Below are 12647 nucleotides of genomic sequence, written 5' to 3' on the forward strand. Positions count from 1 at the left end.
TGTCTGTCTGTCTGTCTGTCTGTCTGTCTGTCTATCTGTCTGTCTGTCTGTCTGTCTGTCTATCTATCTATCTATCTATCTATCTATCTATCTATCTATCTGTCTGTCTGTCTGTCTGTCTATCTGTCTGTCTATCTATCTGTCTGTCTGTCTGTCTATCTGTCTGTCTATCTATCTATCTATCTGTCTATCTATCTGTCTGTCTATCTATCTGTCTGTCTGTCTGTCTGTGTGTCTGTGTGTCTGTCTGTGTGTCTGTCTGTCTGTCTGTGTGTCTGTGTGTCTGTCTGTCTGTCTGTCTGTCTATATCTATCTATATATAAATACCGTAAACTAAATGCACGGAACAGATTACAAACACATTCATTTTAGTGCTCATTTGAATTGTGTGTGTTTAAAATATGTAGCACAATATTTGTTTAAAAAATAGCCACACCCCTAAGGCTGATTTGACTAAACCACTTCGAGACCAAAGTTAAACACCTTATCTGTGCTGCTTATCGAGTTTTTATCGAACTGTTTTGAAAACACGGGTATTGACGCGTGATCTCGTGAACACTATTTATCCGTCGATTTGTTGCAGAATTTCCTGTTGAATACACTCGTGCAGGCTAGCTATACCCATCGCGTTTCACTGCTGTCACATGCACAGCGATCCGGGCAGTGGAAGCGCAACGCAGACCTTTCCACTCGTCAGTCTCCTCAGACTGCCTGCATTGTGGCACCGTTCCGTGTGAGCAGAGAGCGGCTTGGGCAAAGAGCTCCGTCCAGATCACAATCCGCGTTTCAGAGCCCTCATAGAAGGACATCGCATGAGTAGAAACACAGCAGTCATCGATAATCAGAAGAAACTCAGGACCAGAACCGCCACGGCTCATCAGACAGTACCACTGCGCAGTTTCTAGTGTTCAGATCCTGTGTTTTTTAGTTTTTTTTTTTTACCTCTAAGCCTGCCTGTGTGAGCAGGTATAGGGTATCCACAGCGTGGACTGACTGTGTAAAAAGTTGTGTGCGCAGCGCATTCTGGAGAGGGATGAGTGTGTCCAATGATTCGGAAGGAAGTCCAAATCGGACGACAATCGATGAAAACAACAGCGTGGTCCCTAGCGCCGTGCTGTTCGCCCTGGGGGTAGTGGGCAACCTCATCGCCCTGTGCATCTTATACCGGCACAAGCACAATAGCAACCGCGTCTCCGTCTTCTACGTGCTAGTCACCGGCTTGGTCTGGACCGACTTGCTGGGGAAGCTGGTGATCAGCCCCATGGTCCTGGCCTGTTACATTACAAGGCAGCGCTTGGCACACGGCATGCAGTGCAACGCGTTCGGTGCGCTCATGGTTTTTTTCGGCTTGTGCTCAATGTTCATCCTGCTTGCAATGGCTGTGGAGTGCTGGCTCTCTATCGGGCACCCATATTTTTACCAGCGGCATGTGAACCGCAGGAAGGTGCTTCTGATGTTCCCGTTCATCTATCTGTTTAGTCTGCTGTTCTGCGCCTTGCCGCTGATCCTCGGGGATGAGTTCGGCAAGTACAAGACGTATTCCCCGCACACCTGGTGCTACATCGCCATGAAGCGGCCGCATCACATGTACTCGGTGCTGTTCGGATCTCTGACGGGCATGCTGATACTCTTGATCGTAGCGTTCAACCTCTCGGTGATGATCAGCCTCCTGAAGATGTATAAACTGTCCCGCAAACAGAAAATACGGTGCGCGTCTTTCGAGGGAGCCGAGAACCAGCGAGCCCGGGCTCCGCACAACGGCCACGCCGAGGAGATCGACCACCTGGTCCTGCTGGCGCTCATCACCGTCATCTTTATAATCTGCTCAGTCCCAGTCACTGTAAGTATCGATATCACCCGCTTTATAACATTTCTGTTGTTTTTTTTTTTAATAGCCCAAACACAAACATTTCAGCTCGTGCTTTTCAGCTGCCATTGCAAACAGAAAGTTTCTCCCTGTTTCAGGTCTGCGCACTAGAACGTGTTACACGCGTTAGGTCTTGAATGAGCTGTATACCTGCAGGATGCATTGCACTTCTAAAGTGATATCGTCACAGTAACAACAGTAATTCGTGCTGGCATATTATCCCTGTTCTTTTAAGCGGATCTTTGGGTCATTTTTGGAGTTTCTTGATTGTTTTAACCTATAGATCGATTCCAAAATTATTGATATTAAAGTTTTTTTTTTTCATAGCCTACAGATATTTTTGTATTCATTTTATGCATCAATGAATTCCACCAGTAGCCCAATCGTTTTTTATATTTTATTTGAAATTAGCAAGGAGGACGATACACGTTGTGCCTTAATTTTGCACCAATCAGTCATCATACCTCCTGGGCTGTAATAATATAAACTCCCGATGCTATCGTAGTTTGTAACCTTTCCGGGAGTGTGCGGCTATAGCTGGACTGCGAGGAGGCGACACTGTGATCTGAACTCGTTTCGTTTTGCCTGGTATTGCCGCGCGGCTGCGTGGTTTTCTGCGGTTTGTATTCAAATCTTGAATCCTGACCTCGTACGTTTTGAAACCCTTTCCCGTTTCCCTTCCTCTTAAGGTCGATAAAACAATATACATGTTTCGCTTTCTTCAAGTCAGATATTATTCAGTAAAAACTTTTCCACGGGAGCTGCTTAATTCTTTATGTTTACGGTTTTTTTTTGTTTGTTTTTTGTTGTTGATGAATAATGGTACATATTTATACAGTTAAACATAAAAACTACCGATGGGGTGACTCCGGTGTTTTATTGATATCCTCGTTCTCTCTTACCTTCCTGCATTAGGACAAGGTGGAGCCTTGTAATAACGATTCATCCTGAGATCCATTTACTGCGCTCTCTGATCAGAGACTTTCCTAATATTAGGTGGCAGAATACGTTCATCTATATTATTATTATTATTATTATTATTATTATTATTATTATTATTATTATTATTATTATTATTATTATTTGATGACTTTGTTAATTCTAAATTAACATCTAAAATACATACAATTTCCTTTCTTTTTTATTTTATAAGATGTTTATCTGTATATAAGCTATACGTACAGACAGACATACACATATACACATATACATACAGCAAACATCTCTTAAGAGAAAAATAATCTTTTGTGAACTAAGTGGTTTGCTTGTGTTTGGACAGACAGAATACATTATTGACAAACACACTGCAGGAGAAATATTTAAAAAAAAAAAAAAAAAACTAACGTGTCCTTCAAAAGAGCGCATTCAGGGATGATGTAAGTTAAGGAGAGTGTGTGTAACGATAGTTAAGATCTCTCACACACCCTGGTTACTACCAGCACAGGGACAGAACAGACAGCGGCGACAGAAATACAAATCTATTTTTAATCTTCCATCTGATCAGCGGATTCATCATGACGATCCAAGTCTTGAGAAGAAATGTACTGCAGTTATAAAAAAGTGTGTATTAAAAAAAAATGAAGAAAGCAATGACTCCACTGCAACCAGAAAATAACCCCGCGCCTGGTTCGTGTTCTCTATTGATATTGGGGTCTAGGATCGCTCTAACTCTACATGATCCTGCTGGCGTTTCCAGCACGGTTATTGCTCCAATGCGACATCAGGTTATATTTACTAACCCCTAAAAAGGACACATTTAATATATCAGAAAGCTGCTTGTTCACAGTTAATAAACAATAAAAATGACCACTTAAAAGTAGCGTTTCTAGTGGCAAATCACACGGCCATTTCCACTGTGGATTATTGTCTGAGCTCGTCGGACACTGTGAATGAAAACACCCTGCATCGGTCTCAAAGACACCCGCTGCTCAGAACTCAGTGCACAGCAGTGATACATTCAGTCCTGGGGCTCTGCTTTTTCATTTTTCATTTTATTTTTTTATTATCGTTTCTTTCCGGAAGAGGTAGACAGGTTTTTGTTAAAGTAGCTGTCTTTCATTACAAATGCTAGTTGCAGATAGTTACGGTTGAAAGATCGTCCCTCGCCGCTATCTACAGGGTATTTCTGTCCCCTAACAAGAGATATTTATTGACAACACGCCATAATACACGAACCAATGATCACTGCACTTTATCTGGTAGCTAATATCCCTTCCTTCAATCAACAAACTTTAGTTTAGTCACACACTCGGTATGCACATTCGCGCAAGCACACTCCATAACGTTGAATATGTGTTGTACTTGGAGCTTCCTTAACGTTGCAGTTTCAAATGGTTGATGGTCATCCTGGTCCTCTTCTGACACTGAACATTATTTGAATGTATTTTGTGCATGCCCGCACAAAGAGCGGTGTAGACCCCTCAGTGTTTTGTTCTGCCCCATCTACCCCACCACACCACACCACACCCCACCCTACCCGACCCGAACTCCACTCCACCCCACCCCACCCCACCCCACATCATTATGGAAAGTCTGGCGCCGCTGTCATGGATAATCTGCCCCGCCACCGCCACTAATTGACGAGCTTTCGTTACTAAACTTGCATGCTTGTTGCGCAGTAATGGTTGGAGCCAGTGTCTACATTTTAGACAAAAAGTAATTTAGAGGTCCATTTTAATGTAATAGTTTTAATAAAATGAAGATTACTAGCATGCCGTTTTAATAGCATCACAGTGATAAATATTTGCTTTGTATTATTAAATGCCGATCAGAAATCGTATCATTGTGTGGTGCCGTGCCCTAGCATAGCGTCACGCATTACCGGGGATGATTACGCAGGAGGCAAGACAGCACAGGAGAATCAGGATTCATTTGTGTAATGTATCTCTGAACACCCTGACCGTTAACCGAACAATACAGGATCGCCCAGTGAAACAGAGGCAATGCTTAGGGAATGGCTGATTAAACAACACGCAGAACTACATCTATTGTACGTCGCCCTGGATAAGGGCGTCTGCTAAGAAATAAATAATAATAATAATAATAATACATGCATACATACATACATACATACATACATACATGCATGCATGCATGCATGCATACATACATACATACATACATACATACATACATACATACATACATACATACATACATACTCTCTCTCTCTCTCTCTCTCTCTCTCTCACACACTCTAGATCATTCTATAAACATATTATTCAATGTTTGGATCATCATTAACAAGTTGTAAAGTAATCGCATTTACAAGGTTTGTTGGAATTGCTTTTTCTTTAGCTGTTAAACAAGTCAGTCACAAGGACCTCCCTGAATGACACTGAGTATGTTGAATGACAGATCGTGTTTATTTCGCGGTGTTCTCGGCAAAGGTCCAAAATTAGCATTTGCCTTTTTTTTTTTTTTTTTTTTTTTTTCAAAAATATGGGTTGAAAAAAAATGTGTCTTCCATTAACACATTCCCGGTAGACTACTTCTCATATTTAATTCAGTTGCTGGAGCATGCTGGGGGCGGTCTGTACAGATTCCCATCCGTTGATAGATTTCATTTTAAATTCCCATCAGCGCATAGATTTGTGTGTTATTTCATTCCGTTTCATTGCATTTCGTCACCGTTGCTCTTATACACAGCGCAAGACATTTGGCAGAACAGCATCTTACTTTTTTTTTTTTTTGCCGAACTTGTTCAAAAGTAAATACGATCATAATTTGTTTCATTAGTTTTGTCGTTCCTGTTAGTGATCAGATCATTTTCAAATTAGCTTTTTTTCTTCTAGATGTCATTTATTATTATTATTATTATTATTATTATTATTATTATTATTATTATTATTATTATTATTATTATTATTACTATTATTATTGCAAATGCCACATGTTATTTTTTCATAGACTCTGTCGATGTCACACAGTGCATGGCTAAGCCCTAGTAAACCAGAGTAACAGATACACTCTGCTATCCAAATATCTGATTGTCTATTTCTGCTATCCAAATATCTGATTGTCTGTTGCTTCCTGTCCCTGTGACACGGAGTTAAGGGTCTGGGCTCTTCTAGGAGAGCTGTGTTTGGCAGTAGAACTCATCTGGCAGGACACCAGCACTCATCCATTTAAATCTATATTTCACTGCCTTTCACTGTGCCAATAATAATACAAGCGAGGAACACAACGAACGGGCACTTTATTAATGATTTACACATTGAAAGATGTTTCAACAAGCCGGTGTGCTCGGATTGCATAATAACATCACAGAGTGAAAAGCACTTCAAATCGAAGCTCTAGATCACTAAGAGGGGAAGCCCCCGGCACACCACACTCTCCCAGTTAGCCTCGCCTTTCCCTTTGACTTTGAGAGGCAGCAGCAGGTGTGCAGATTCATGACAATAACACAGCAACAGCAAACAAGTATATACTGTATAGAGGCATGCTGCAGAGGTGGAGTCATGCAAGCAGGTTTCAAATCCAGTTTGCGTCTAGTTGGTGGAAAGAGGCGACTGGCTTGACAGACAGCGGGGAGCGAAGGCCTCTTATTGATCTTTAGTCCTCCTGATCGGTAAGTGAGGAGACGTTCAGGAATAATATTGATTAAAAAGTGACCCGCAAGGGAACAAAAGGCATCGCGGCAAAGAACTGCTTGAGCAGAGAGGGCTGAATGAGTCTGGCACTCAGAGACCGTGTTTCTTTCTTTCTTTGACAGGTGCGCACATACATTGGAGCCTCCCAAGTAAGCGATAACGATGAAGCCAAGGACCTGTTGGCGCTGCGGTTCCTCTCGGTGAACTCCATCGTGGATCCCTGGGTCTTCATCATCTTCCGCACCTCTCTCTTCCGGACGATGGCTCACAAGCTGTACGACAAGCTGTGCCACACCAGGGCCCGGCACAGTGTGCAGCAGGGAACTCCTGACAAGCCAGCACAGCAGCAGGACCTGGCTGCCTAGCCCAGCGTGTGGGAAACGCAGAGGGTTCATTGAAATCCGTAACTGGGAACGAAGGCTGTGGTTTTCAATGGCGTCCCGACAGGACATTGTGACGTCACGGCTCGCTCGTTTAGTCCATTGCAGGACCTTCAGGGTAATGGTCATGCCTCCCACACCAGTGTCACCTTCTTCGTGACGAGTGACTCGAATGTGGGTCACAGTGTTGTTCTTGTTCTAGAGCTGGCGTCTCGCTGTTTCATCTGTGGAACAACTCGGAGAGCAGCTGAGCGAGGCTGTAGACAGTGAAGACACAGACACAGCACTACTGTATTAGACTTTGAGGCTTGATCATTATGAATCTCTTTTAATGGCTGAAGTTCAATCAAAAACCTCGATAACATGGCTGTCATTGTTAGATAACATGTCTGTATTGGGCTGCTTCAGTACAACAAGGCTAACACTGAACTTAGAATTTAGATTCAGAACACTAATGCCTCCATTCTGAAGGCAAATTTCAGAGAGGTACTGTAAGTATATAAGGGTACCTACTTTTGTAAGAAAACATGGGTGCACGTTTGTGAAGTGTTTCCTCTGGTCTTTAAGCTGTAACACTTTATAACCCATTTGCCTCCGTTACTCATTTATTAATTCAGTGCATGTCAGCTAACAACCAGCAGATCTGCAATAAGGGTTTATTAAGACTGATATTGGCAGTTTCCAGCTCCAGCAGATATCTGACATAACCTGCGTAAAACATGTGCTATTAAGTTCTGGAATAATACTGATGTTGTGAACTTCAATAAATGGGTAATAGAGGCAGATGAAATCCTTGGTGATAGCAGATACTGACATCACGACCCCTGCAGGAGACTCTTTCCATGAGCTGACAAGGGGATCGTCCACTGACGAGCAATGAGCGCCACTAAAACCCCACACCTGACAGGAGAAAGCACTAGGGAAGCAATTGGAAGCCTTGAACTTAAAATAGATTTGTAGCACATTTCAAGTGCAAACCCAGCACTTTATCTAAGCACTGAGCTCCTGAAACCCACTGCGGTAGCTTCCACTCCAGACACTGAGGCAGTACTACAAGCCATGTTAAAAGCAGTGTGCCGATCAAGAGAGACAACGTGCCACGCAACCCATTCCAAACATGCACAATTGCTCTCTTATAGCTAGGTCACGATAGCTTGCCAGCACATAAACACAAATGAATTTCACAGTGCACTGTTTCCTGTACAGTCGTTTCCTGTGCCAGCACTCCTGGTAGACACACCACTGACCCTGTAGATATGAATAGAGGAACGTTAAGGATACATTAGTGGATTTTAGATATGTATTGTATTGTATTGTATTGTATTGTATTGTATTAAAAAAGACTATTGGACCAGATTCACAACAGGCAGTTTCGCCAGTGCAAAAACGAAATGTTAATGATCCTTCAGGGGCTGCTTGCTGCTTTCCTGTATCATTTTAACTAGTAGGTTTTCAGTTTAAAAATAATCTGGCGCAAGCTTAAAATGCTTTGTGAATCTGGCCCCCTTCGGTGTAAAATAATGACTCTGCTTGTGAAACGTTTAAGTATTGGAGGTATGATGCAGATGCATCTCCTCTCATGTCAGTATGTGTTGCATTAATAACACTGTTAGTACTGTCTGTATGTCAATGGTGTGGGCAGCAGTGTGGAGTAGTGGTTAGGGCTCTGGACTCTTGACCGGAGGGTCGTGGGTTCAATCCCAGGCGGGGGACGCTGCTGCTGTACCCTTGAGCAAGGTACTGTACCTAGATTGCTCCCGTAAAAACCCAACTGTATAAATGGGTAATTGTATGTAAAATTAATATAATTGTATGTAAAAATAATGTGATATCTTGTAACAATTGTAAGTCGCCCTGGATAAGGGCGTCTGCTAAGAAATTAACAATAATATTTGCATGCAAGTGTAAAGAGCAAGGTGAGCCAGGATAGTCAGTGGCATTGCTGAAGTACAGCCTACATGGTATGTATGTAAATGTGGTTAGCTGTGGTGCATGATGTGACTTTATTGAGTGTCCTCAGTGTATATATATAATAATTGTAAGCCTAATGTGTCTGAGAAATGTTGTTTTCACGTGCTTGTTGTTGTTTATTGTACCTGATGTACAATGTGATGTTTACCACAGAACAGCTGGAGATGTACAGTAAAGGCCTATTCTATTCAAAGCGGTCTTGATTACTTGATGCATCCTATTGTCCTATAGAATGTGTGTTGAAAGAAGGTGAGAGAGAGCACCCGCTACTGTTGTGCTTGTGATGAATCAACATGAGCCTGATGCACGCACACAGAAAGGCTGTCTGTCAGCGACGCTCTTCCCCAGCCACGGCTGCACACACAGGCACAGAGTCCGCGCTGCTCCAGGGCGCAAGCACCCATGGGGGGAACTAAGCTCACCCCACGACATGTCATGTTAAAAACGTTGCCCTGAAATCAAACCAAAAAAACCGTAGTGTGGAGGCTTCACAATCACAACTATTGTAGCTGTTAAAAAGCAAAACGTTAAAGGCTGTACATTAAATTACAGCTGAGTAAAATGAACAAGTGGCCCATAAACATGTTTGAGAGACAGACAGACAGACAGACAGACAGACAGACAGACAGACAGGCGCCTTCATATTTTGGCCACTGCTGTAGATTTCCGTCTTCGGCACTTTAGTTTATGTCCTGTTTCTGACAAACACTCGAGATAATAACAACATGTTTCTCTGTTCCCACAGCTGTGCAGAGCGACCTGTTTCAGCTCCAGATGTTACTGCACTGCTCTGGGAATCATCTATTAAACAAGTGGCACGGTTCTCAGGAATGCTTACACTGAGAGACTGCTTACACTGTAGTTACTGAGTAAATACATGTGTGCTTACACATCATTACAATCTTATTATGCATAGTTACAATCTACTTAATGTGTACAACGCCCCTAACCCTAACCCTAACCCTAATCCTAACTCTAAACCTAACGCCCCTAACCCTAACCCTAATCCTAACTCTAAACCTAACGCCCCTAACCCTAACCCTAATCCTAACTCTAAACCTAATGCCCCTAACCCTAACCCTAATCCTAACTCTAAACCTAACGCCCCTAACCCTAACCCTAACCCTTTTTTGATACGATTGTGTACTTGCTTATATCATGCAAAAAGATTGATGCATGAAGTACATTGTGACTATGCAGAATAACATGGCAATGATGTGTCAGTACACATGAATTTACTCAGTAACTACTCTGTAAATACACAGGATTTAGAGACGCTCCTGGATGTTAGTGGAAGTCCAGGCTTGGTACTGTTCTTAATATTTCAACATCGACACCAACTGGAGAGTCCCCAGGGAGTGGAGAATATGTCCCAGGTTTTCACTGAGCCTCAGGCTCTGGTATACAGCACTGCGAAAGTACTCTCCAATCAGCAATCCCTGCAAAGATCATTTTAGACAGGTCTCTCTTTCCCAGCTCATGTAAAAATAGTTTTTTATGTGTGCGACATCTGAGTAGGAATGCTTACGGCACTGACAAAGGATGTTTATTAAAAGCAGAATCCACTTCCGACTGAATGTATAAATTAATGTGACTCAGAAATAACTACGTAGGGGCAAGCATACTGTATTGTTTACTGTTCCATTCAACTGAAGTTAATACAAATTCATACATTCAATTATAAACCTGATGCAACATGGGACATCGCCTCAGCCAATCAAGATGCAGAATTTCAGGTCCTTAAACAAACAGCCTCTTTCATGTGTTTTAATCCAGCAATATCAACCTGCTTTAACAAAACGATGAGCAGAGTATTCTATTTGAAGTTAGGATTGGGGGGACGGGGGGCAGACAGGAGGCTGTGTGGTGCATCTTCCACAAGCCTTCACACCTTTCACTGACATGTCAAATACCAGTGGAGTGTACACTTCCCAAAGCAGCCACTCAGCATTAGACATCTCAATCTGCAGTGCAAGTGACTGGCAGTGTTGAAATAGGAAGCTTTATTAAGCGGTGTAAATGTCATTAAACTCTTCTCCTAGTTGCTCATTTCCTTAACGTGGCATCTGTATTGTTCCATAATGTGTTTCATTTTCTGCTCACAAAGTTATCTCATTAACAGAGGACCTAAAGGCATTGTACCATTCAGACCTTCATACAAAATGTGCAAGCTGGGAGCTGAGCAGTCATTTCCTGGTAAATACCTGGCAAACAGAACTACCTGATAAAATATCCTTCGTTCAATTCAACGGGCTAAGATGACAATTCATTACAATAGCTCTGAACAGCACAATCAACACTGCCACTGCTCGCCCGTTTCCTCTGTGGAAGATCATTTCACCTCCTTGCTTGGATTTTATATTTCCGTTTGGATTCTGCAGCTGTGTCAGTGCTAGAAGATGAAAAGGTTCTGCTACTTCCAGGGGTGCTGTAGGTCAAACTCACTTCAGTGGCACAGCTGTAATCAGACGGGTCTGCAGCAAAGGCACCACATTCCAGTTTATTAACAGCATTGTGTTTGAAATATTTGCACATTTAACATCAAAATAATCAATCAAACAAGAGGAGATTCCAAATATTCTCAGCACAAAAAAAGGGGGAGGGGCAGTGATAATGTAATTGATTTCAAAGCATTGGTTAGCAAAAAAAAGGGGTGCGGGTGGGTGATAATGTTAATAAAAATGATTTGAGGTTAGAGAATAGATTTCAGAGCTGGGTAGTAATCCTTTAAAGGGAGGGGGTGGCAGTGGTGAGAGGCAAGAGAACAGTTTAAATAAAGTTAATAAGAGGCAAGAGAACAGTTTAAATAAAGTTTAATAAGAAGCAAGAGAACAGTTTAAATAAAGTTTAATAAGATAAATTGTTAAGTCAAAAATGCACTTTGTGTGTGAGTGGCAGAAAGCCAAGGTAGCTGGTCAATTATTATATATTTTATAATGGCAGTTTGTATTAATGGCCTCTAGGTGGTGCGAGAGAGCAGTAGTCACAGCCTGGACAAGCTCTACCCTGCCAGCACGCTGTAAATACCATCTTATTTGTGTTGCCAAGTGGAGTCAACCTAGCATTGAAAAAACACTCATGGAAATAGATGTGTGCATTTGTGCCTGTCATGCAAGGCTGCTAGAATAATAAAGATGAGTGTTTTAAAAAAGAGTTTAATGCGCTGGCAGAGGCAATACATGCTCGTCAGAGCTCTGCTTTCAAAATATGAGTAATGTAAAATGTGAGTATACTACTATTATTATTATTATTATTATTATTATTATTATTATTATTATTATTATTGTTATTATTATTATTATTATTATTATTATTGTTATTATTATTATTATAGTTATTGTTATTGTTATTGTTATTGTTATTGTTATTGTTATACATATAATATATGGGTCAGAATACATTATCACACAATAATATCTGCATCTTATCACATTTATAATCTCTGCTTGAATCTCTGCAGTCTGGCTTCCGGCCACATGACAGTACTGTAACTGCTCTGCTTCCTATTATAAAAGATCTTCTGCTCAATGCTGATGCTGCTGCTCCATCTGTGCTTGTCCTCCTTGACATACTGTAACTGCTGCTTTTGACACCATAGATCATGGCATTCTTCTTGACCGCCTTCAGAAGTATGCTGGGATCTCTGGAACCTGTCTCTCCTGGCTGTCCTCTTACCTATCTGGACGCATGCAGTCTGTTTTCTGTGATGGAAGCAGTGCTGACGCAAACCCGGTCACTTGCGGTGTCCCTCAAGGGTCTGTTCTTGGGCCTCTTCTCTTCAACATCTACATGCTTCCCTTGGGTCACCTCATCCGCCAGCACAGCCTCATGTTTCAC

The 12647-nt window shown here is 42.0% G+C and overlaps 1 protein-coding gene across 1 annotated transcript; it reads left to right on the forward strand.

The window, feature by feature from the left end:
* Positions 1 to 457: 457 nt before the first annotated feature.
* Positions 458 to 9003, forward strand: LOC117421990 (prostaglandin D2 receptor-like). Its single transcript, XM_034036563.3, has 2 exons — positions 458 to 1840; positions 6582 to 9003. The coding sequence occupies exons 1-2, from the start codon at positions 1034 to 1036 to the stop codon at positions 6822 to 6824; spliced, it is 1050 nt and encodes a 349-aa protein (XP_033892454.3). The 5' UTR covers positions 458 to 1033; the 3' UTR covers positions 6825 to 9003.
* Positions 9004 to 12647: the final 3644 nt, after the last annotated feature.

Source organism: Acipenser ruthenus, chromosome 18, assembly GCF_902713425.1.
Source record: "Acipenser ruthenus chromosome 18, fAciRut3.2 maternal haplotype, whole genome shotgun sequence".
NCBI lineage: Eukaryota > Metazoa > Chordata > Actinopteri > Acipenseriformes > Acipenseridae > Acipenser > Acipenser ruthenus.